The following is a 27591-nucleotide window of genomic DNA, read 5'->3' on the forward strand; positions in this document are numbered from 1 at the left end:
TTGAGTTTCATGTTTAACTTTTTATTACCTCAAAGGAATAACAGCTTTCATAGTAAAAAAAAAAGGAAGTAAAAGAATATAAAACCACTTTCCTCTAAGCAGCGTGTCACACCAAAATGTATTTCGTTGCAAAAAACTTCGTTTCATTCGGCAAATAATTTTCTTATTTCAAGTTGTGCACTTTCATTGGTCACTTCACCCGACCTTCTACAATCCAAAACACTTTAAAATAGAAGAATATACTATAGGAACTCAAAACCTGTTAATATTATTAATCGCCATCTAGTGTACACTTTTATTGATAAATTTAATTTGTAGGAAATAAAAAGGATTCGTATTTAGTATTTATCACTTTTATTTTCCAACACCTTGCACACACATATATATATATATATATTCACATCCAATTCCTCATTCTGAACACAAAAATAACATTTTGTTTCCCAATAAATTGTTGTTGTTTTTTATAAGCTTTATTCTAATCTTGGATTCAATGGTAAGAGGTTTTCAAACAAGAAATTTGTTTGGTTTGTATGCAAATAAAATAACCCTCCTATAAGCTGTATTTAAAAGTCGGAAATATTAAACAAACACCTAAATTCCATATTCGAAACCTATTATCTAAAACTTTACCACAACCAGAATTGTTTGCAACTGCCATTGTATTACAGGTGAGAAACAGCAAGTTGCTACAAGAGATGTTTACCACTGAATGATTTGTAAAATGCACACAACACACGAGTTTTTTTAATGTCCAGTCACCTTTTGGGGAAAAAAAGACAAGCCTTGATATGGAACTGTATTCAATAAAGATTAACTCCTTCAGTTGCATAACAGTTACATATGAAAGCAACTGAAATAATTGTTTTCCACATGAAAGCACTTCAAGTGAAAATCTTTCCAAATTCTTCTAACCAGATCTCAAATTTGTATGCTAATGTAATGAAGTCAATGGCTAAAAATATGTGAAAACAGAGGAGACTAGGTGCTTTGTTACTATTATTATTTAATATACATTTGTTTTATAAGGCACACAACACACTGTTCAATCTTTCTAGATTTCACAGCTTCAAAATACCTATTGATGTAAATGCATTTCTCACTGTAGAATCACTCTTACCATCATTTTTTTTTTAAATCAAGAAACAAGTCTTTATAGCACCTACTCAACTGAAAACAATGGTAGAGGACTACATATGGTGGGGACCTTTATCTGTTTCCATAAAGTTTTTTACACAAACAAGTAAATCTGAAGAATTTGGTAACAAACTGACACAACAACCCAGACTGCTAACTGGAAAGAAGTTAATATGAGTGTGCACATCACAGTGACAAACTGAGGTCATTGTATTTCCTAAACATGCTCATTAATAGATGCATCACATAATGCCATCAACCCTCTCTCTCTCTCTCTCTCACATACACACACTTACAGTTAAATTAAAAGCAAGACAAAAATGTACATCTTAAAGAAAGAACCTTAAAAAAACATTAATGTTACCTAGCAGAAAATTAACAAATAAGGAAGTTCAATGTTTAGATTCCTAAATATTAAAATGCATTGACGACAGATGGTACAAGGCTCTATGAGAGACGTCTAGCAGACTTGTAAAAGCTTATTTTGACATCGGAAAAAGTATGGATGCACATTTGTTATACTGTTAAAATAGTGATGTTACACTATTGGTATTATGCAAAACAAAAAATGTTTTAAAAAATAAAATTCTTACATATGATAGTGACCTCTGTAAAAACAGTAAAATAAAAATATATTTAACATAAATCAAGAGGTTTTGCAGGTCATTTTCATTACAGAGTATTCCACAGAACAGAACACTAGCAAAGTTTCATCCAGGCAGACACGTTCAGTTAAACTAGGTGCAATATATGACATCAGTTAGACATTCCAGATTAAGTAAATACCTGAACATATAATAATTTAGCACATTACAAAGCAGAAATAAACAAAATGACTGAACTGCATCACAGAGAACCTCACAAGTTCTTCTATTTGCTCAGTGTTTCACAACTTGTACGTTCCAGCTGAAAGCACAAAACCAAAATTTGAGCATGGAAAGCATGAAATGTTATTAGAGTAACTCCAAAAAAAAAAACCACTACTGAGTAAGTCCCTAAACTAACATAACATTATGTGGGAAACATGAAATGTCATTACAGTAGCTCCAAACAATTTTCCTCAATAACATTTCTAATACTAGTAATAGGAAATTCACTTGTTAACAGAAGCTGTATAAAATATCTACTAAAGTGATAAATCAGTCCAAACTGCTCTAACTAATTCTACTTGTACAAACCTTAAACCACCCCTCCTTATTTTATACTTTCCACATCATTTTTATCAAGGTATTCAGAGTATAGCAGACTAAGATGAATGCTTTTAAAAAAAGAAAGATTTTTTGTAAGTAGATGAATCATACAGAACAGGAAAAAGAAAATTATTCTGAACTGCCAGTACTCTGTAATAGCCTTTTCTCGCTTAACTACAATACAGAACAATAGTATTTAGCTTGGATAAAAAATGTTATTTTTTTAAAGTAAGTAGCTTCTTTAGTACATTTTACAAACATAACACATTATCACTCATTCAGATAATGACGTTACAAACTTAAGACAACGACTGCATTTTAGGCTAACTTAAATTCATCCATTAGTTGAAGCAACTCTAGTCTATAGCTTTAATACCAAGGCAAATATTATGTAATCTTAAAAATTAAAAAGCCCTTTTTAATACTGCAACACCACAAACAAAATTCAGAGAATGATATATCTTATTGTAAAATTTTCTAATTTTTAGTTGTAACCAAATGTAGAGTTTAATGCTTGTAAAAACAGATCTATGATATAGCTTTTCAGTTTGGATTTTCACATAACTGGCTGTAAATGCACATAAATGTTTTGTTGAGATAATATACTTTCACAGAATTGCAAAATATGTCTCAAAGTAACTTATGTTAAACAGAGAAAACAGTTGCTTATGTTTACATCATGCTTTCTGAAGTGCTTGACAACTCACAAGAATAGTTAGGACTACTTTGGTTAATATGTATCAAAGCTGCACAACCACGTTACATTCAGTGTTAACATACTCACTTTACTACTGATCTGTAGTTACTTTCTAAATACATGAAAGTTTGAAAGTACATTGAAATCAATTACAACTCTTAACTCTTTTTATGATCAGTGGCTAAACTTCCTAAATATATCAAGAACTATTTCACAAAACTACAGTTTTCCTAAAAATAAACAATTCGCTTACTTCTCAACCATTGTTGTGAATGATATTTTTATTGTTACTTTAATAGCTAAAATATAAATGGTATAAACATAAATATAAAACAAAAAAAACTATTTTAAATAGTGAATGATACTTGAAATTAGCCTTTTTCCACACACTTTGCTTTCAGTGGTAATTGAAATTCATAAAAATTTAGGAGGAATACAGGTTTAAAAAACATGATGTAAAATCCAATATAAAACATTTTACAGAAGTTTTTTAAATAAAATTATTAAGACACATATACCAGTTTTTAATACTCTCGTTACATTGTCACAATCATCTTGAACTGTAGTTGACCTTTTCTTGACATGGTGAGGGGTAAAACATTGATAAGTAATTAATTCACTAAATAATATACATTAAAATAGGAAGATACTTTTAATATTAATTTAAAATAAAAACATTTCTCATTTGAACATTAACTTTTATTATATTCTTTTTTTTTTTAAGCATAATAACAGGAACATAACAATGTTTAAATGCCAATCTAAGAATACTTCTTTCTGGAAGAGCTTCTAGCCACAATTGTATTTGATATTAAATTACTTTTATACAGCAAAATGGAAGATACCTCGAGAGACAGTCTCACTTCATGAGGGCATGAACAACTGCCTTAGCATTAAGGTTTTTTAAATCAGTATAGGTTTGACCTGTTCCAACAAATACTATTGGCTGACCAGTGATATAAGTCATGGATATTGCTGCTCCTACCTGTCAAGTATGAAAATATATCATTTACTTAAAAATATATCCTAATATAAAGCAATTAACGAAATACTTTACTTGAAATGCAAAACATAGCACTATACAAATATATATATGTATATATACATATAGCAAAATTTAACGTTAGCCTTATTAGTAAAACCTATATAGAAGTCATATCTTCATATTTCTCTAGCATTAAAATTCCTTTCTTACACAATATTTTTATTTTTAACAAACAGGAAAAAGAAATTATATAATGATTTAAAAGATTAAAAACCAATCAAAAATAGAAATTATGACAAAAGACAATAACAACAGATAATACAAACTACTAATAACAAACAAAAAATAGTGAAACAAATCCACAGTTATGAATCACATAATTTAAGAAATCCATAAGATTGGAAACCCATCAAGTTTATTAAAATGTAATAAAAATATTCTACATGATGTGCCTTAAAACTAATGCATAAAAATTAATTGCTTGCTACTGCTGATACAACTGTGCCCGACATTTATGCACTTGAAAAATTACACAGTATTTTCCATACCATTATACCAACCAAAAGGCAATTTATACCAAATGTTATGAAAACATGTTTTTAACTGAATAAATAAATCCATAGTCTTAGTCAGTAACAAAATAAAAACCTTAAAAACAAACATCATAAGTACAAGTTACAGAATTTGATGTACTAGGACTATTCTAAAGGCTTTTACATGGTGAACAAAGTATTCTACAAAACAAAGCACATAACATTTAAAATTATATATCTTCAACTTAACCTGTTTTAATTAAAATCAATCAATTCATCATTTATTTTCCTTATATAAAAATGAACTAGTATACAACTGTTAAAATACACTTCAAGGAATGGAAAAATATATCCTAATTATATATCCTAAGGAACTGTTATTCAAGTTACATATATTGATCACAATTATCAGACTAAGTAATGTAGTTAATCTGATATACTGATAAACTAAGAGTTACATTTGCAGCTAAAATAAAACTTTGAACACATGCACAAAGAAACTTTTAAATAAATACTAAATATTTTCTACAATGTTAAAACATACCTTGTCATCAATAGTGTCAAATTTTGTAAGGACAATGCCATCTATTAAGTGTGGGTTATCTTGATTTGAGTGGTCAGCTAGAGCTTGGTTGAACTTCACTAACTGGTCCACAGCCTCATTTCCTACCAGGGCTTCTCCAACAAACAAAACCAGGTCTGGAGAGTTCACTTTGATTAGCTAGAAAAATAATAGAAATACTTTAATAAAAACAGCCTACTTCACATTATCTACCAGCATTTATATCTTTAATATGAACAGAAAAGTTAAAATAAAAAAATAAAAATAAATAAATAAATAAAAAAATAGAATGAAAAAGTTTGGTAAATCACATACTTTTACACAGAAAAAGAAAAAAACATATTTAATGTTTCTCAGATAAGAAACTAGAACAATTTCAAAACTATACTATAAAATATTATGTCAACAACAGATACACAAACACACAAGTGTCATCCTTATTTACACAATTACAATTAATCGAAGAAAACAAAATTCACCAAAATCATAGTTAATATATTCAAAGACTCCAAGAAGTTATGCTAAACTTAAAAAAATAAACAAACACAGGAAATTATCTCCTTTCACTCTAACTGTCAATATTACAAGACTAATAATTCATAGTTTCTATAGTTAATACAAAACACAACAAACCTTAGCCAAAGATCTCATCAGAGGTTCATTATCTTGCATTCTACCAGCCGTATCCACAAGAACTACATCTATTTTACAGTCACGAGCTAAAATTGGGCAGTAATAACTTTAGTTAATTCATTACTTCTTAGGAAAGAGTGGCAGTATAGCACATATCAAATGAAACACTACATGATGTTCTATGTATATCACACTAATAAACATATGCAGAACAAACAATAAATTAATGTGTAGCATATACCTTTTCATTAAAACATTTGAAATTAAGTGTATGCAAGTTATCACTGTGTTTAGTTGTTTCTCTTTGTGCTAGATTTATAAATTAAGTATTGTTAAAAATAAACATTAATATACTAATATATCACTGACTGGTTATAAATTAATGGATTTTTAGTTACACGTCTTTTGAAAAGTGAGCCACAGAAGACATATGATAAATGTTTGAAAGTAAAACTAGTAAGAAAATAAGGTTTATTTTGATTCCTACAAATATGTGAATTACTGATATTTAAAAAACCCACAAAAAACAGTCTGAGTTATTATAAATCTTTAACATTAATCACATGGCTTCTGGAATTGAAATATTCCTAAACTGAATCTGACTGGAGAACAAGGATAAGCAACTTTTTCCTTTCCATGCTGTGACCTTCATCAAGTTCTCGAGAATAATTTGTTGTTGCTTTATGTACAATGGTCTAATGTTTGTGGAGTGGTCAGACCTGAACTGCATCAAGTTTGATGTGTGACTTCATCAGTGTTTATATTACTGGTTGTCTTCAATTCCAGTATAACTTAACCTGCTTAAAACTCCCCTGAAGCAAGATGCAGAACTTCTCCATAAACTCTTATAAATTCGCACATTCAATGCTGTGTAAAATTAGCTTGCTTTAAAATAATTATGTCGCTGTTTCTGTACATATTTTATACTAAACATATTTAGATCTAAAGACTGAATGCTCAAAAAATCCAAAAAAGTATAGTAGAAAACAGAGATCATGTACAAAAATTTAAACAGAGATGAAAACCTTTGTACATCCTACAACCATAATTTTAGTTACCATAATTGATTGCTTCCATGGCAATCCCAGCAGCATCCTTTCCATATCCTTTCTCATATAATTGGACAACAGAATGGCCTCCGTGTTTCTCAGGAGGGTGTAAGGCATTCAAACAGCGAGAGTGAGTGCGGAGTTGCTCCACGGCTCCTGCACGAAAAGTATCACAGGCAGCAATTAAAACCTTGAAGTTGTTTTCCACCAACCAAAAACAAATCTGTAAGTAATATAAACATAAACAAGCCTGTAAGTAATATATACATAAACGAATCTGCAAGTTGTTTTGTTGGATGTGTTTCATAGTGCAAAGTGACAAAACTATCTGCACAAAACAAGCAGTAAAAATAAAGAATATAATTCTATAAAGTGTAAAAATAAATCAAGTTAAAACTAAACAACACCCAAAACTCAGATAAAAAACTCAAATAGAATTAAAGAGGTTAATGGCCAAGAAAATTTAAACACACTTTAGTTGGACAGTGTCACCATCACCAATGTCCCTATCCAATGCTAGTAGTAAATACATAGACATCTAAAATGACTCATTGTCGTATCAAAGACACAATAGTAAAACATGGAATATTTTGACTAGAGTGTCAAAAAGGCTATACATTGGTGGACGAGTCCCAGATAAAAGAAAACAAGGAGTTAAAAGGCTAGAACCAATGCATAGTCTAGCCAAAACAACTTCCTCCTTCTGATCCTTATAGAAATAAGATGCCAAAGTGCTACACAGAGTTTTTGTGCATTCTTCTTGTAGCAAAGCCCCATCAAGCTGCTTGCTGTGCCCACCTAGGGGAATCAAACCCCTGATTTTAGCATTGTAAATCCAGACTTGCTGCTGTCCCAGCAAAAAACCAGAAGGTTTGATCTAGAAAAACTTATCATGTTGCCCACTCCAAGTGGACAGCCAACTGGTGTGAAGCTGATCCTTGAATACTAGACCACACTCCACATATGAGACAAGCAGGGCTGTGATGGCACCAGAGCAGATGGACTTTGTTGCAGCATTAGTGAGATCAATACAGCAAATACCAACACATCCTGGTATTCAGAAAAACTGGACAGGAACAGAAGATAAAAAAATGAGCCAGTCATTTTTGAATATCACTGAGAACTGACATGAAGCAATTTTAAGATCAGTAGAGAGACAGAAGAGTCAGTGTGAATGGTACAATCTGTGTACTGCATAGCTTCTACATGATCCAAGGCAAGAGAACAGCATACAACTTTGCAGTGAACAAAGAAACTGTACAGGGCACCATAAGAGAAACCAACAAGCCATAACAAGCCATGGCAGACCCCACAGAGTTGCATGATTTTTGAACCTCCTATATAAACATGAATAAAAGAATGGTTCAGAAAACAATCAGCGAAGAGAAGATGGTACTTCCAATTGTATCCACCTTTCTCAGATCGCTCAAAGAAGGATCACAACTGGGGATGGTAATAAGCCATAGTGGAATGGGCTGATCAGTGACATAAATGTCATCTAAGGATAAACCCAATTCAGCCAGCTGCACCTGGATACAAAGACCCAAAGAAAGAATGGCAGACCCTCTATTCCAAAAGATCATAGCCCACTGAAGAAGGAAGACATAACCCCAGATGGGATGCTATGGTTAGAACTGAAGTTTAGAAGCATACTGCAAAGAAAGCTGCAAACAGTGGAGGTTAATGGAACTCAGTGTACAAACTATGGACTCAAGAAAAAAAACTCTGTGCAGAGCCAAAGCCTCAGATGATGTATAAGGTTGAGCATGTACAAGGCCAAGGTCCTGGCATAATTACAGACCAGATACACATAGTCCAGTCTAGATTGAATGACGACATGGTTTATCTTAAGCATTTAACATTGATCTGTTCCCCAAGATATGGAAGAGTGGACATGCAGGATGTTCAATGTCTTCATACATTTGAGATGTAGCTGCTTAATGTGGGTAAAAAGTATGCTCACAATCAAAGATAAATCCCAAGAACTTGGCCACATGAATCACAGGAAGAACATCACCACCAAGACAGAGTTTGAGATTGGAGTGTAGACCCCACTGATGGCAAAAATGCATGCAAGTAGTTTTGTAAAAAGAAAAGGTAAAATCATTTGCTGTGGTCCACTTCAACAAGCAATTGAATGCAGTCTGAAGCTGTCTTTCAATAAACCTCATACTTGTCAACCAACATAGAGATGTGGAAGTCATTGATGTAGAACCTGTTTGCAAAAGTAGGAGAAAGTTGTGAAGTAATACCATTGATCTTAATATTGAAAAGTGTGAAACTCAAGATACAGCCCTAATGGACTACAAGTTCTGTGTGAAAGAGTTGAACCCACAGAGACTCAGAATCTCCTGTCCAGTAAAAAGTTCCAAATAAAAATGGGTAAATGATCATGTATCCCAGAGGAGTGGAAATACCCCAATATGTTGTACTTGTATGAGGTGTTGTAAGCCTTCTCAAGGTCAAAGAACATGAAAACAAGATGTTCTCTCTTGAGGAAGAGAGGATTGAGTTCCAACAAAGAGAGGTGAAAAAGAACCAGTCAACCTGGTCCAACTTCCAACATGGCACTTGGGTCAGAGGGAATCGACCAAGGCCAAAATCCATCAAAAGTACAGGACAATAATCACTGTCCTGTGAGTTACTGTCAACCCTACAAGAATACTGAGAGAAAAGTGAAGAACAAATAGATCAACAGCAGTAAAAGATTGACTAGGTGAGTAAATATAAGTAAAAGAACTGTTCAAAACAGATAGGTTGTGGTTTGAGAATATACACTCCATGGATTGATCCCTCCCATCAATATCAGTAACATCCCAGAGGGGATTGTGTCCATTAAAGTCTTCCCAAAACCAACCACATATTACAAAAGTAAAACTCCAAACTTCCCAAGTTGATATTCCCTCTTCTTAAAAAACAACAACAACATGTAAATCATTTTAAATTCACTTTTACTCTTTTGTTAAGTATTAAAAAAAAAAGAGCTGATGTGTTTGAAATTACATCTCGGATAAGATTTGTTTGTTTCAAATTTCGCGCAAAGCTACACAAGGACTATCTGCGCTAGCCGTACCGAATTTAGCAGTGTAAGACGACAGGGAAGACAGACAGTTATCACCACAAAAACATTGGTAGGCAACATAAATCTATCTTTAGAAATGGAAATATGTCATACTGCATAAACAAAATGAGAAGGGAAACCAGTGAGGATCTTCAACTCAGAAATGTATTTAAAATCCCTCTCAACAGTTCTTCATGAGGAATTCAAAGTAGCATGAGGAATAACCTCAATAGGTATATTCCCCATGGCCTTTGAATTCAGGAGGAGTTCAGTGTATTTGGTGTAGATGTTTCCACCAAGATAACCTCTGAATACAGCTGCTTGACTGACTTTGGAAAGCCAGCAAGCCCCTCTAGTCCCTTCTAAATAAAAAAGGGAAACATTTGTCCAATAGGTTTTTCTGATAAGGAATGCAAAATAAAAAAAATGAGAAACAGGATCAAGGTGAGTTGGAGATTGCTGGTCAGAGTCTTCAAGACTTGGTCATTGGCCAAGGAGCTGTGTTTTTACAATTTTATTTTTATTGTTTTTTAATAGGAGGATCCATAATAAAAGGAGACTGATTCAGCACCCCCAATCCCACTCACAATGAAGTCTTAAGAGGAGATGCACTACAATGTCCAACAAAAACACAGCAGCAATACACGGAGTTTGTGAGCAAGACACCCCAAAACACTATCATCAGACAAATTGTCCACAATGCCCAATGAGAACACTCAACACTTGAAATCAGCAGACCCTAGCCCAACAGGACCAGGCAATTGACTCTGAGGGGGGGAGCACCCCAAGATGTGTTGCAGTGGCTCAAACACCACTCAACCACCAGGATCATCTCCTCCCCTTCATGGGTTGCCATGCACGTCAAACACAAGTGAGTGTTCAGATCCCAGAGAAGATAAACTAAAAATACAGAACTTTCTCTGGGAGCTTATCTCACCATATACAGCAATCAACCTTGAGGGGCAAATCTGTAAGATAAATATATCCATATATCCAGCAATTTTATGCCATTCACAGCTTTTAATAATTCTAATAGTCAGCATCTTATTCTTTGAATGTTTATGGACTCCCTTTTGAAATAAAAAAAAACTATCAAACCATACACACACACACAAACAGAGGTGTGTGTACAAGTTACAAGAATTTTTCTTCTGTGAAATGTACGGTGCACTCATAATACTAGTAATATCAACACAATAAGACTTTAAAAGATTAACCATATATTTATATATTATATGTGCAACAGATTTTCAGAACATTTACCTTAGCCAAGTTAGTTGACTTTCCAACTCCATTCACACCACAAAAAACAATGACAAATGGCCGTTGGTGTTGTTTAGCTTCCATGACATCTCGTAAGATGTCAATACGGCGGCGAGGCGATAACAGCTGTACAAGAGCATCTACAAGGGTTGCTTTTACAGTAGAAGTGACACCAGTAAAAGTCCCCAAAACTTTTCCTTCCAGTTTAGAAGCCACCGACTCGCATAATTTCCCAGCAATATCAGAGGCTACATTCTTAGCTAACAGAAAAATAAACAAAATTAATTCATACTTGTAGAATAACAGTAACTACAACAGTAACAAAAAGAAAGTACTGTCTGAAGTACTAACTAAAGATTACTTTATAGGGTTCTATACATAAATGTTTTCTATTCCTTATCTCAAAGTAAAAGTTTGACGCACTTATTTAGTTACAAGTCTTTTTTTTTTACTTACACAACCAATGACAAGATAGTATAGATCATCAAAAGTCACTCTTAAAATATCATTATTAAATAAGTGCTGTAAACCTTGAGTCTTAAAACAAATACCAACAATTAAATCCTTTTTTGTTTACTTTTACTTTCATGCCTATACAAAATATTATCAATGCATTTTATTTCATTTTTTTCTTTTACCTTTACTAAACATATTTCAAGAATGCTTAGTTTATTCCAAGAGTAAGTTATATATTGTTGTGCACAAATATTCTGATAAAATAGTTAGCATGCAGAATCATACACAAAAAGCACAATGATTAAAAAAAACACTCAAAACTTGAGCACTTTCAAATAGTTGTGCACAATCAATCGTTTTTTTGAGTCTTTTTCTGAAATTCTTGTACACAGATAAAATAAACTTGTTTTAGCATGTGTATTCAAAGAGCGATAAAACTAAATAAGTTTAAGCTAGAAAGGAAGTCTAAATTTTATTGTGATGTTATCTTTAAAACTACACATTTTAACTAACCAATCATGTGATCCCTCATCTTCTCCAAAATTGGCTGCATGTCCTCACGAGAAATACTTTTTGAGCCAACCAGACCTCGAAACATATTGAACATACCAAAGCTTCTGTTTTTACTGAAATTAATAAAAAAAAATAGAACAAACATTTTAATTCATGATTTAAAAACTACTAAAAGCTTAGCTGTCATGTCATTAAATACTAAAGCCTAATTCTACATGGAAGTGTTACTATTACAGAAAAAAAAACAACACTGAATAATAACAAACCTTTACCCCATAGTTGTGAGGCAAGAATATTACAGTATAAAGATAATGAAGGCAAAAGTGTTGAAAAATAACTAAAAAGTTTTATCTCCCTTTATGTTAAAAATTCACTTTCATTATTAGAAACAAAACTACGTCACCAGGAGTTGTAAAAAAAATACCAGAGAACCAATCATGTCAGACACTAGTTACAATAAACAAGAAAATTTCATCACATAGAACAGGTTGTTTAACTTTCTTCTTAGACATTTCTTGTACCAATATTACTTTACATGTTGCCTCAAAACGAACTTTACATATTATTAGCAGCTATAAACATGTTGTTAGAAATTTTATGTTGCATTAATAATAGTTGTACAATTATCTGATTTCCATGTCCACTTCAAATTATTAAAAAGTTAAAACATTCAAATGACTGTTAGCAATATTTAAAAATCTTCATTTTTAAATGAAATTCACAGTAAATGGTGCACAAAAAAATCAAAAAAACTTAAGAAGTCTGCTAGAGTCATCCCCAGTTGGATTTAACAAAATGCAAAATAAATTATAACGTTTCATCTGATAAAACAAATTTTATCTTACTTGTACTGGAACTGAATAACTATATATGTTACAGAAGGATTTGCATATAAGTTCATTCAACACTCAGCCCTTGTCTAAAAATAGCAGTTTTCCTTTCTGCTATCAGTGCATCAACTTTAACACTTTGAGCATAGTATAACAACACAATTACTGTTACTTGGTTAGTTTGTTTGTTAATTCAAATGTAACTTATGTATCATCGTTTTTCAGTATTCTGGTAATCTTTCAATAACCCAGAAGTAAATTTGTTAAATTTAGTTACATAAAGACTTTAATAAAAGGTTTTATTGGTCATAGAAAGTAAATCATGTTTTGATCAGGTAAAACTTGTGTTCATTATGTGACATACGAAATCTGACAAAGGCAGGAAAGCCTGGAGAAACCAGGTAAACAACAAAAGTTTACTCAGTAAACAAAACCGTTTATTCTATTAAATTTCACAAAAGTTCTTTTTATTATTTATTCCTGTCTTTATTAGTATTTATTATTTCATTATTTATTCCTGTTACCTTATCTGAAAAAAACTGACATTTTTATACACAGACAAACCAAAGAAGCTGAACATTGTTCAACAAAGAATTTTGGTTGCAGTTATAAACCTGAGATAAACAGGCTCTATTTGAATAGAGCTCCAACAATGCTAGATAAAAGTACACAATTTAATTATGAGATAAAAAAAAAGGATTCTGCAACAAGAGAGCTTAGTATGTATTACATTGGTAGTTAATAAATGTTAACAAGACACATCACAGGTTGAATAAATGTGCATAAAAATACTTGAACACTTTATAACTCTTCAAATTTCCCATGTTTCAGAACATGTCTAACTTTTTGTAAAAAATGATAATCAACTATTTCACAACACATACAGTTTATAAAACACATAATTAAAATACCTCACCCAGTTGGTTGAATTTTTGTTGAAGCTTCTTCTTCTGCCTCAGATATTTCCTCTTCACTTTCTGAACAATCCATGCCTTTAATTTCTCCTTTCATTTGTCCTACCCACGCACGCTAGAGAAACGTTCATCAGGAAACTCATTTTCACAACAAATTTTAAAAGATGGTTAACATAAAGGTAATCACAGAATCTCATTTCTATTTTCAAAAATGCAATACAACTGTTCACCAGTTCTGTATCCAAACATTTTGTTTAAACAGGATTATGAGCGAGTTTTAGTAGCTTTCTTGCAAATTTTAAACAATGATTGATCAGTTCATATTCTTAATTTTCTTTTTTTAATTTCAAACATTATTTCAGTTGAAAAAGGTTTTTTTTTCATTTGCAACACAGTCTTCACCCTGGTATATTTCCAGGATATACTTTTAACAGTTTATGAAATATCAATATTTTACACATTCATACCTAAAAATTGCACTTTACTTTATAAATAATTTTTATGGCTGGTTTGTAATTAATACAAATAATAGTCTTAAGTGTTGATTAAAACCAACAGCGCCATCACAGTTCCATTGACATTTCTGGATAAGTTGGTAACACACTCAATTTTGTAATAAAGCTCTTTGCTTTTTTCTGTATCTCTTGTTGAAGTTTGTAGCAAGCCTTTTTCTGTGCTTTTGTTCCAACCACATGGACTTCTCACACAACACAGCCATACTATTTATAGTTGACCCTTTGAACAAATCTTATAGTAATAAATCGGAGTTTTTTATTAAATCATATTTACAAGTGGGATGTTAACAACTATGAAATATTAACTCACATATTGGTACTTGTAATGTCTAACATCCTTATAACAATGCACTGTAAACAGTGTAGTTTGGATCCAGTCACTCAGTGCTTCCAAACTTTATGTCATATTAGCACTGACTGACTTACTTGCAATAATGTACTAATCAGAAATCACAAGATATCGTATACTAAGCTAACAGTGCAAAATGACCTTTATAATTAAAATATAGTAATAAAAATTTGAAAATAATAAAATTAGATAGAATAAACGTTCTAACCAATGACGTTCATGGATGTACTGTTAACATTAAACATTCTAACAAATAAAGTTCATGGATGTGCCATTAGAGAAAGCTTAGAGTGAATTATGCTTACTCAACACCAGTTACAGCATAAATCTTTAAAATGAAAACTTTGTTTCTAAACAGGAAATGTTACAATGATTCAGGTCTCAAGCTACATTTATTATTCACAATCCTGGATAGAAGTGTTATAGTTTGATGTGTTACTCATATGCACATAAAGAGAGCAGTCCTCTTTTTAAACATTTTTAAAATTCAATAACAATGAATTTTATCTAATTTCAAGTTGAAATCACCAACTACATTGTGAAAGGTTTAGAAAAAAAATTATCAGAAGATAATCAAAAGTTTGAAGAAAACAAGTATGGTAAAAGAGTAAAAGACAATGGAAGGGAAAGGGGTTTGAATACAGGTGTTATTTACACTCAGCTTATGTTGAAAACAAACCTATCTTGATCTTTTTAAAAAGCAAGCAGAATATTATACTACAAAGAAAGGATGAGAAAGAATCACAAATACATATTGTCTTGCAATGAGTGAAAAAATACTTTTAGCTTATCTAATAAACTTAACTATTAGGCCCATATTGAGAAATAACAAAACTACTGAAGAAAATTCAAAAACAAATAAATCAACAAAATTCTAAAACTGTGAAGCTGTTTGTTATCATTTGGAGTTACAGATGGTGTAATATCAACCCAATACTTCACGAATTCTTACCAACACTAGTGACAGAATTACAAACGTTGTAGATTTTTAAAAATTCTAAGTACATCACAACTGAAAGCTAGTAGCTGCAAGTTCATTTATGGTAGCTTCTTAGAGTAATGTTTATAGTTTAAATGTTACAGATATTTCATTACTTACAGCTTCTACATTCAGAAGATCTGAAGAATTAGCCTTTTCTATCCGTTCTTGTTCAAAATTAGGATTATCACTGAAGTCTAAGATTTGGGCTTCTTGATGTGTACTATAACTATCCCATACTCGTGGCTTTTTACTTTTATTTTCTTTTGATGATGGACTTTTTCTGTAGTGACAAGCATAACATCAATACTATTAACAGAGAATTGTTTTTAACCCTGTAAAATTAATGCTTCCTTTCTGACAGATTATTTCACATTTCATACCTGCTCATCTTTTTAATACAATTTAGAATCAATCACACAAGTTCTACAACATTAGAATAGTATAAAATTTTACTGCTAACACTGAGGTACAAAATCTTTAATTAAACAAGTTATATTAAATAAAATATATTTCAACTACTTAATATAAAATAAAATTAAAATGTATAGATCAAGACCATCAGCAGTCTCTTTGTGGCTTAGATGCAAAAGAAACCATTTGGATGGAAATAATCTCATTTGATATTCACCAAATCATAAAAAATATAGGGAATACAATAAGAAAGTACCAAACCAGAAAAGTGTCATTAATGTACCATTTTTTAAATTTTTACTCTAACTTTTGCTTTTTTATTTTCTTTAGAAATCAATATTCTTCAATTAGATATGAATAAATTTCCAGATGATACAGTTACTCATCTTCTGATAAAATTCTACAAATTTTAAGTTAATTGCCAAAAAATTTCTATGACTGGTACAACCCATATCTCACAGCTCAGTATTAATTCCACTCACTCTGTCAGGTAACCTTGACAATCGTAATCTTGATAAGGTTAATGACACCATGTGATAATAGTAGGAAGGTCAGGTAATTACCACCATGTGATAATGATTTTCACTTTTACTAATACAGTTACATGTTACTGCATATGTGGACTGTGACATTACAGAAAACATCTTTACCCATTTTTTAATTTTCTATATACTTGAACAATGCAATGCTGTCGTGTGAAACCTTACAGTTACAGGATTTTGTAGATCAATCTTCCTGAACAGAAATGTCCACATGGTAAGGCTGCTGAATAATGTAAGGGAAAAAGAGAGTCAATATTTTCCATGACTGCAAAAGGAAAACTTGCATAGCAAAGTTTTAAGAACAAAAGTACCCTACTCTCATCTACAAACTGAAGAAAAATCCCTGACCTAGAAAACCAGTGGAATGGCATTTGTCGTATTTCCTGGTATTGATAACAAAATCATACACAAGAAGTTGAAGTAAATGAAAACTCACAAACTTCCAAGCTTAAAAATCGACAACATCTGGAGCCACTGAATCCAATGACCTTTGTACGTCTTGTCTTGGAAGTTTATGTCCACATGCACTAGAGGATCTGTGAAATTTTTATCAAGACAGGTGGTCTGAGAAAGAATTTGCCATTGTTATGATGGAAACTGTACCATCTGACAAATTAATGCTGACAAAGGAAGTTATTCCAAGAGATCAGGAATGTTATTCCTATAATGTGTTTTGTTTGTTGTATAAAAAAATAGGTTACATTTCTGCATTTTCTTTTGCATACAGCACAATAATAATTTAAGTAATCAGGAGTACCTTGGCTATATTAGTGCTACAGTAATCAGGAGTACCTTGGCTGTATTAGTACTACAGTAATCAGGAGTACCTTGGCTGTATTAGTACTACAGTAATCAGGAGTACCTTGGCTGTATTAGTACTACAGTAATCAGGAGTACCTTGGCTGTATTAGTACTACAGTAATCAGGAGTACCTTGGCTGTATTAGTACTACAGTAATCAGGAGTACCTTGGCTGTATTAGTACTACATTCAGTAATTTCTACGGAAACGTTTTTTCAAAACACAGATGTTTGCTAAAGGAAAGAGGCAGATTAAAAGACTTATTTCAGTTTTCTGTTGCATTTGTACATTCTTTAATATTTTCTTTAATTAAAAATCAAAATGCCCAGCAAACCACATTTCATCAATTTATTCAAATAAGATTCAAAACATTCACAAATATTCTATATTTTAAATGTACTTAACGTCATACGTTTTCTCAGACTTCTTTTGTTTTCCTTGCATTTTTTCAAACATCTTTTGCCTGTTTCTCATGATCACATCACAATCCAGTCCTTCATTGTTCTTATTTTCCTGAATACCATTTTGTGTAACTGCCACAAAAGGTTTCTGGGTAATATTGCTATCTGGACATCAGAATAGTTAATAAATAAAATATAATGTATACAATAGAGCATAAAAAAACAAGTCTAAAACACTAAGATTCTTTCCTCAGAAAACATGAAATACAAACTGCAAATCAATATTTTAACATAAAAATATATACAAACGTATGTACTTACACACAGAACTCGAATTCATACACATACTATTTGTATGTTCAGTGTCAATTTTCTGAGACCATAATGTTAATAACAATGGTAAAAAAATTGAAAGCATTCCTTGTTTGGTTTCATAGCATACAGAGAAGTGTAAGACCTACATGTTAATTGGCATAATTTAAGCGCATAACAAGCAAGTGAAACTAGAAGAATCTGTTAGTTAATTTGAGATTGAAAGTACATTAAAGTTTTTAAACAATGATCCTTTATATTCAAGTCAATCATATAACCTCTACTCCATGAAAAAAAACTAAACTAGATTTTTAAAGCCACATAATACATGGCACTTTACTAACAATTGTTTTTAATCTACAAGTAGCTCACTTTACTACTTTTAGTGTCACACTTTCTGTAGAGTATCTGATGCTGTTAAATTTTTAATTTAGATTTGAACAAAACTTTAAAAAAATATCGAAATTACAAATGGGAGCAAAAACACTGTGGTTGATACTGAGAGCATATAGAACAAATACGATACATTTTCTGCTGTAACTGAAGATTAGGGGTAGTTTGAGATGCTGAAAGTGGCTTTAAAATAAATGCCAAACACCCAGGTTACATGAGACATCTTGTTTAAATATTTAGGTTGAATGTATAATTTAGAAAAAACAAATTCTTGTAAAAACAAATAATGATTTAACAATGGACGTATTTCAAATATGGGGCATCTACGTTGCTCTGAAATATTCAATAACTTACATAAGTTTGTTACCACATAATGTGGTTATGCCTAAAGAAGCCTTCATTTCATCAGGTTTTTTATGTTTACTAAATAGCTGTGTCTCATTCTGCTGTGGTACTGATAGGAGATGTGACCAAGTTCACAGTTCTTTGTTTTTTCATAAGACAGGAAAAACACTTAAAAGTTTAAAATTTAAAGACTGGAACATTCTGTGGATCTTTTCTCCAATCATAGGATGCAGGGCCAGTTCGGCAATTCAACCTGAAGATGAACTAGGAAGGTCAAGACATTGTTCCCTCCTTATCGATAAAAGTGTTAATACCCATACCAACTGTTCCGAGATATAGTTTGGCAATTTATGCGTGTGCATATACATACATAATTTACAGAATGGGCTGTAAATATCAATTCATTCATGCATGGGCCAGAGAACTCTGTGAGCTGGTAAATAAGTTTTCATCAAAAGATATCCATCATCTAGATCAAACATCTTTACAAACCACATACATGCCTATAAGTCAAATTGGCAGCCACATGTTTAAACACCCACATCAACAATCTTGTTGTAATATTTTGTTAGTATTCAATAAAACCTGAATCTTGCAGTCATTCACTTAAATATTTGAATACTAAATATACTAACCGCTGATGGACACGTCTTAAGGACAAGAGAATAAACGAATACAGGATTGTAGAGGGCGTTGCAGATGGATATTATGTAATTAATTAGCATAGGTATAAAGGTGTTCCTTTATATTGATTTAATTTTGATTTCAGCTGCTGTATAAGTAGAGCTTGTTTGATTTTGCGTTTGTTTATATTTGTTTCTATGTTTTCTATGGTTATGTTGTGTTTATTTGATTCACATTGTTGAAAAAAGACTGGATCACTTAGTGAATGAGTAAGTACCAAAACAGAATTGTGACATGTAAAACTTCATGTCAAGACCTATCATCTTTGGCCCATACAGTTATTACTATTTAAGAAATATAAATATTGTATATTAAAACTGTCTAGTACTATAAATAAACAAGTACCATCTTGAATTAATTTAATACTGTATATAACTTAAACCTGCATTTCATTTTATTAGAAATTTCTGACTATATGTTCACAGAACAGCAGCACAGCTTCTACATGAGTTCTTTTGCAGCTTCTATATTGCTTTCCTTACTACTATATAAGTTCTAACTGCTTTAACTGCTAGCATACTTCAGGTGATGTTAATAAAGTAAGCTTGTGTGATGATAAGACTTGAAAAAAGGCTTGTGAATAAAAAAAAATCAAAGTTTTTAAAAGTTGAAAGATAATTTAATAAAGGTTAGCACAGCATTTGAGAACAGTTATAGTGTTAAATCTCTCTGGTGTAATAACTACTTGGATTAGATTACGTACAGTTAATATATTTTTATATCCTATAATAACTTTGATAATTGTGATCTATGTAAGTACCCCAGAATAACATTTGGTGGAGTTAAAGTTACAAGTTTCAAACATTAAATGTTTAGATACATGTTGGAATACATATATTTATGTTGAAGTCACTTGTAACTTTTACTGACTATTAATTGTAATTTTTACCAATTCAATGGCTAAAATGTGGAAGCAAACTGACTTGGCATGACTCATGTCAGTGTTCAATAAAATACAGTGGAACCCCTCTAAAGCAGCCACCTTCAGGACTGAGACAAACTGGACTGATTAGAAAAGTTCTACTGTACATAATGAGAGATTATGTAAACAAAAAAAGGGACTGTGATTGAACAACCACTTTCAAGGGGTGACAAAATCTGAGGGGTGGCTGCTTAGAGGGGTTTCACTGTAACTCTAAAGGTGTAATGCTGAAAAGTAGAAAACTGCTAAGGTTACACATACTAATTAAAAAGATGTTGTACTTATCACAAAATATATATAAAATAGCATGATAATGTATCAAAAAAAGGAACTTCAATTCAAAGGTTTACGTGTCAGTGTTCCAACTCTCTCTAAAGATCCTAGCAAATCTAATAGATTGGGAGTGGTATATGTCATATTTTATTTTGAATGTTTATATTTGGAACTGGAAAATTTATAGTTTTTAAATTAAAATATTCTGTTTTATTATGAAATTTATAGATGTATTTTTCATTAAAACATTCAAATTCAGGTAGTGCTTTCATTATGGGAAGAGATGAAGAACAAGCAAAAACAAGAGCATTACAACTGCCAGTAGCCAGCAAGGGAAGACAGGCAAGGCCAATTAAGCATTGAGATGACAAGATTAAAGACATGAATGAGATAGAAATTGCAGAAGACCTGGTAATGAAAAGAGATAACTGAAAGAGGACAACAAGTTTCAAGGAAAACAACAACTATTAACAGGGAAAGCTGCAGAAGTCCTACTCATTTGCAATTGTTGAACTTTTTTCAAGTTCTAGTCCTGTCAATTACATATGATTAGTTGCATTCAAAAAATTTGATAAGTTTTGAACGGCTGCATTCAATGTATCAACACATTCTGTTAATTTGTGAAGTTTTATTGTAGTTTTCCTTGAAAGGTCATGTGATTTATTGATATCCCAGTTAAAAAGAGAAAACTCTGCCACTTATGGATTGAAGTTACAATCCACTGGTACACCTTCTGTCTGTTTAATGATATGTGAACCAAATTATATAAACGCATTGTTAAGTAAAACATCACAAATTATTTACATTCGTTTACTGTAAAACAGTGATTTTTTTTTTGTGGCGAGTGTTGGCAAAAAAGTATTCACTACCATCTGTGCAAACCATTAATTTAGAGCTTTGCGAAAATATCTAATAATTGCAAAATTTTTATGCTGTCTATATAATACAATAATTAAGGGAAATCATTTATAACAGTTGTTGAAATAAAATGTTTCAACATACTTAGATCTGATAAATCTTAACATTTGTATGCATTCCATGGAATTTTCCATAACAATGTAAAAATTAGTACCTGCCCTTTCTTTAATAATTCTTAAATATTTATTCAAACATTCATTGATGTATTTAAGACCTTTACTTATTAAAATGAATGATTTGTGTACACAGTTTTAGCTCTAGGTATGAATCCATTTATAGCATGACTTGTGGAGTTTAGGTCCCTTACACATCAAAAGCTGGAAAGTTTCATTTTGAACAATGTTAAGATTTACAATAATGGCATGTTGAATGGGTGTACTAGTGTAAGAAAATCATAAAATGAAAGAACATTGTTCAGTTTGTCATTATTAATGTTATCTAAATCATAATTAAAAACATTGTTTCCAATCAAATTTGGTAATGTGTAACTCAATGTTGAAAACTTATGGTTACAGGCTGCAAACTGTAATTACTGTGAAGATTTATATCTAATAATACATTATAGATTATTACATTAAATACTTTTGTCAATAAATTGAAAAACAAAGAATACATTAATTCACCTAGATGTTTTGGTTTTAATTAGAAATACTAGCAGTAAGTAGTACAGTACAACGAAACTGAATTCATTAGCAAGATCTCTCAGATTTAAATTCAAATTGGTTTTAGCAGTCATACATTTTTTTATTGCAAGGTTTCACAATGTAACGTACAGCGAACCAAGACCTTTTGTTTAATATAATGCAAGTAACTCCTCTATTACATTTAAATTGGTATAAATTATAAGTCCTGCATTAGGGTCACCTTTTCCTTTGAGAATCTCTTTATTTTCCTTTCCTTTTGAGGTAGACTTACTGTCCTTGTTTTCTATCATAGAAGCGACAGTTTTCTTAGATTTCAGAGATTCATCAAATGTACGCATCTTCCTTGGTTGACTTGTAATCATCTTACCATATTCTTCAGCCAAAGCTAAAACCTTGAATTGTGAATAATACAAATAAAGAAAATGTAATAATGTGAAAGAGTGTACAGAAAAAATTTAAGCCCTTATATCATAGACATGTTAAACAAAATCTTAGGTCCTGAAATCAAACTAAATCAACTCGAGTTTTCTAGTTTATAGGAAATTATTTAGGTGAGAAAAGGGTTATTTAACCCAATAACAATATTGTTGAACTATGTATACATATAAAAAAACTGGCAACTTGTTCAAACCATATCCTCCATCACACCTAAACATAATGCATTTTTACCCTAGTGTTCAACATTGTTTGTTTGGAAGTTGATATATACTCTTCAAAAAAAAAGAAATGCAAAAGGGATATTTTTGTTATTTTAAAGAGAAATATATGTAATAACATTACAAGCTCAGAGTATGTGATGTTGCACGTGTTAAGGCACTGATTGTCAAACCAAAATGACAATAAAAGTTGTGCACTTTGAAAATGGAGGAAAACAACGAATTTTTCGCCAAAACGCATTCGTGTCCAATAAACTTGTTTGAGAGATCTGCATGTTCTGCAAGTGCAACATGTGCAAAATCCCTATAAAAGTGACGGGTTCTCGGTTTCCATAGCTCAGTGTTAAGCCACCGACACGCAATACAATTACGCCAAGACTGACTGAAGCACAACACAACAATGCCATTGGTCGCTTGAAAGCAGGCAAATCTCGATTAGATGTTGCCAGAGTAGTGATTGTCCACCCAAGCACCATCACAAGGCTATGGAATCGTCACCAACAACATGGATCAACTCGTGACCGTCCACAATCTGGCAGACCTCGTGTGACCACGCCCGCACAAGATCGCTACATCCGGTTACGTCACCTTCGAGATAGGACTACTACTGCGATGTCTACTGCCTCAACCATACCAGGGCTGCGTAGGATTTCCGATCAGACCGTACGCAACCATCGACGAAATTCTTAGGCCCCATCATGGTGAACGTCAACGACGTTTTTCAACATGACAACACCTGTCCTCACACAGCCCGACTCACCACTGTCTTCTTGAGACACCACAACATCAACGTTCTTCCCTGGCCCTCCAGATCATCAAATTTAAACCCCATCGAACATCTTTGGGACGAGTTGGATCGACGTCTGCGACGGCGACAACCTCAACCTCAGACTCTACCTCAGCTTGCAGCAGCTTTGCAGGCTGAGTGGACAGCCATTCCACAGGATGTGATTAGTCATCTCATCACTTCCATGGGCAGGAGATGCCAAGCAGTTATTGATGCTCACGGGGGGCATACTCATTACTGACGTTGAGTGACGTTAAACTTCAACTAGTGAGCGTGGACTTTGCCTTTGCAGACATTGGATGTTCAGCAGTGAATGTGCAAAGTTTCACGCATGTCATACAGAACTACCCGGAATAAATTTGTTAACAATATGTCTCAAATTTTGCTTTTTTTGTTTCTTTTTTTGAAGAGTATATCAGAAAGACATCAGTGTTTAAAGTTGCTTAACAATACTAATTTAGTTCAATATAAATTTTAGGAAAAGTTTAGAACATTTTTTAATTTCTACAGTATTTTGTTGTTTTTCTTGGAAATTACACACTATGATATATCTACAAGTAAAAAAGAACAAACAGATTTTATATTCTGAAAAACACAATAATGATTATTTTGGGCTTCAGAGAGTTCATGTACTAGTAAGTGAAAAATTAAACACCTTTTCAAATTCATGTCCAAAATCAAAATTTGAGAAGAGCTGACAGTTCTCCAAGTCTTCTTTGTACTTATCACGAAACTCACGGTGAATGTCATCTAAAAACTTGTCAATGTAAGACAGCTGTAGAATTTTTTGGTAGGCAACCTAAACAAATTAAATTAAATTACAAAACTATAATTGTAAATGGCAAAAACTAAAGTGATGAAAAGAAATAACAATGGATTTCTTTAACTGAAACTTAACATTTGAATGCGCATATGTAAAAACATTTATAAAGTATGCGAGATTAATATTCTATGTACGTGTAATTTCAGTAGCAGAATTTTATATGTATTTCTTATCTTTACAAATACTGCTCAGTGGTATTTACACAGCTATTCTGTACATCAGGGTTGCAGAACAGTTGTGCACAATGACATATAAAGACCTTATCAGGACCTCTACACCTACACTGTAAATATTTTATTGCAGAAATTATGGGTACATTATTTTTATCATCCTTACCTTCAATTTCAATATATCACCGGTACTGCAGTCATGAAATATGTAGTTATTTCATTTCAGCATGTATTATGATCAACACAACTTTCTGCACAAGTTCAAGCTAATTTTGCTTCCATACACTTTTAAAATAAATGGAGTGTTGTTTTCTTCTAATGCAGACAGTATATTGCCTGGGAACTCGATTGAAATAGGCCCCAGTTAAATCACACACACACACACACAACCTCCCATTCTCTCTGGGTCTTCCAGATTTCTATTAAAGGTTTGGGACCTGTGCCCAAATATTTTGTACATTCTGTTACCTTGCTGCATGCATGCATTATATTTAGAAGAAACTGAATACAGCAACAACATAACAACAGAAAAAAAAACAGCAGACGACATTTATGTTGTTATGCTACAAGTACAAAATTTGCAATATAAATATGAGGAAAATGGTTTGTTCTGAAACTTTCCTATAATTCTTCAACACTTAGCCTTTAACCTACCTGGTCAATCAACTAAATCTCATCTCTACATCAAAACCTTGAAACTAAGACTCTTGACAAATTTTATTAAAAGTGAATTACATGTTACTTGGCATGCAGCAAAATTTCAACAGATTATGTCATGACCACTTCTACCCAAATGTTTAGTTGAGTACTGGTTTTTGCTGACAGGTGCTGCTTCCTGATGTGGTAGCCTGGCAGGAGCTAGAAAACAACTTTTGTTACTTATGTTAGTCTTACCCATTTCTACTTTTCCTAACACTACCACCACACTGTACTTCATTTTCCAAAAGTTTCATTCCTTCTCAGTGTTAACTTCTGCCATTTTCACCTTAACATTGACATATATTAAAGGGCTCAAGTTACACTGCTAATTTAATTATTAATGAACAATTTACTGTTACAAGGCACAGCATGGCCAGGCGGTTAAGGTGCTCAACTCATAATCCATGGGTAGCAGATTCAAATCCCTGTCACACCAAACATGTTTGCACTTTCAGCCATGGGGCATTATAATGTTACAGTCAATCTTACTATTTGCTGGAATAAAGAGTAGCCAGAGAGTTGGCATTGGGTGGTGATGACTAGCTACCTTCCCTCTAGTCTTAAACTGCTAAATTAGGGATGGCTAGTGCAGATAGCCCTCGTGTAGCTTTGTGCTAAAATTCAAAATAAACAAACAAATACAATTACAAATATAGCCAGCTGTATTAATCTATTTATGTACAAATATTTTTCATGAAATAATAAAGGTAAAAAGAATTGCTTTACATAAAAACTACTGAACTCTTCACCATTACCTTCAAGATGTATGATCTAAATTTGTATCATGATGTATTTACAGCCTATTCAGGAATCACACAAAAATAATCCTTTTGAGAAGTTTCTGGACCATACAATTTACATAATATTACACTTCAAATCATCACGTAACCATTTTATAAACTTCTCATTTTAAGAGAATACAAAGTATAGAATATTTTTCTATTGGAATATTGGAATTATCAACAGATTGAATGTGACATCTAAGATTTGCTGTACAATAGATTGAGAATCTCATTTAAAAACAAGTACAAAATCTTGTGAATACAAGAAATATATACTGCACCAAGCTATACAGAACCTGGAATCAAATTCATAATTGAAAATATGACAGTTTTATCATATCGCCACATAAAATAACTTTACACTTACCACAAAAACCAGTTCAAATTCATTATCTAGCTTGTATTTCAGGGTAAGTCCATCATGTTCAAAGCTAGTCATTCCACTTCTCTCCTGAAAGAAAGTAAGTTCAAGCAATTATGACATTATCCATACAATACTTTCTTATCCTAATATTAGACATATGAACTAGAAGAGACCATCAGTATTGTCTCACACTGCAAATTCTTTCCCACATCAAGTGAAAATAAATTTTCGATTTGAAATTGCTTTTTAATTCAAATTCTTGACTTTCCCATAGTTTGGTGAGTCTCCTAACCTTTCTCTCAATTTAATCTTCTTAAACGCATTCTTAAATAACCAAAGTCAAGTTAGAGAAAATAAAGTAAAATCTCATTAACAATTTTATCTGAACTATAAATGTGAACAGGGGTTAAACTTACACACTTCTTCATTATTTCTTTACAAATATTTTTTCATCCTTCTAGATATACAAATATGAAAAAGGAGTCTGTATTCTTTCGAAGAAATTGGAATTTTGTTAAGAATTAGCATTAGTGCAGCAAGGTTAGATCATACTTACAGATGTCTTACTAAAGGCAAGTTACTCAATAACTCAGTAAAACCTCAGGTAATATATACTAAAATTAAAATACACACCTGAAGTAAAACAGTTCGTATTAAAGCATTTACAGACGATGTAAAAAGCTTAGACGTTCCATTAAAACACCATAACACGATCCCACTCTTGCTAAATATTGTAAAAAAGTCTAACATATTGTAAAACGTTTTCGAACAAATCGTTTGCCAACTTATGTTACAGATACCACAACACTCTTGTTCAACCAACTACACGTATTATCCAGTTCCTGTAATTTTGGCACGTGTACATCAAGAGTTCGATATACATTTACGAGGTACCTCGAGTTAAGTTATTTTGATGTTGAATACTGCTAAAAAAGCAAGAGGTCGCAGAGCTGTTAATTTATATCGACGTTCCGAGCCAAAGCTCTTTTCAGTATA

General features: G+C 32.1%; 1 protein-coding gene across 4 annotated transcripts; it reads right to left on the minus strand.

Annotated features, from left to right (window-relative positions):
• On the minus strand, nucleotides 1–27591 carry LOC143255440 (signal recognition particle receptor subunit alpha-like). Of its 4 annotated transcripts, none has more exons than XM_076511108.1 (14): nucleotides 27229–27591; nucleotides 26599–26682; nucleotides 24413–24556; nucleotides 22535–22706; nucleotides 17835–17988; nucleotides 15787–15949; nucleotides 13826–13938; nucleotides 12080–12192; nucleotides 11111–11370; nucleotides 6796–7009; nucleotides 5738–5823; nucleotides 5087–5263; nucleotides 3870–4009; nucleotides 1–222 (listed from the first exon to the last, which is right to left on the minus strand). In XM_076511108.1, the coding sequence occupies exons 1-13, from the start codon at nucleotides 27343–27345 to the stop codon at nucleotides 3884–3886; spliced, it is 1923 nt and encodes a 640-aa protein (XP_076367223.1). In that variant the 5' UTR covers nucleotides 27346–27591; the 3' UTR covers nucleotides 1–222; nucleotides 3870–3883. The 4 variants fall into 4 exon arrangements, with proteins under 4 accessions (XP_076367223.1, XP_076367224.1, XP_076367222.1 ...); XM_076511109.1 differs by lacking the exon at nucleotides 1–222 and adding an exon at nucleotides 1904–2043; XM_076511107.1 differs by lacking the exon at nucleotides 1–222 and having other exon boundaries at nucleotides 3092–4009.

This window comes from Tachypleus tridentatus, chromosome 7 (genome assembly GCF_004210375.1).
Source record: "Tachypleus tridentatus isolate NWPU-2018 chromosome 7, ASM421037v1, whole genome shotgun sequence".
In the NCBI taxonomy this organism is placed as follows: Eukaryota; Metazoa; Arthropoda; class Merostomata; order Xiphosura; family Limulidae; genus Tachypleus; species Tachypleus tridentatus.

What these genes read in the sequence shown, in the direction of transcription:
- LOC143255440 (XM_076511108.1), bottom strand. Translation starts at nt 27,345, where the DNA reads ATGTTAGACTTTTTTACAATATTTAGCAAGAGTGGGATCGTGTTATGG. An exon ending in AATTTGAACTGGTTTTTGTG is followed by an intron (nt 24,557 to 26,598) that starts GTAAGTGTAAAG and finishes TAATTTGTTTAG; the next exon opens with GTTGCCTACCAAAAAATTCT. An exon ending in CAAAAGAAGTCTGAGAAAAC is followed by an intron (nt 15,950 to 17,834) that starts GTATGACGTTAA and finishes TTGTCACTACAG; the next exon opens with AAAAAGTCCATCATCAAAAG.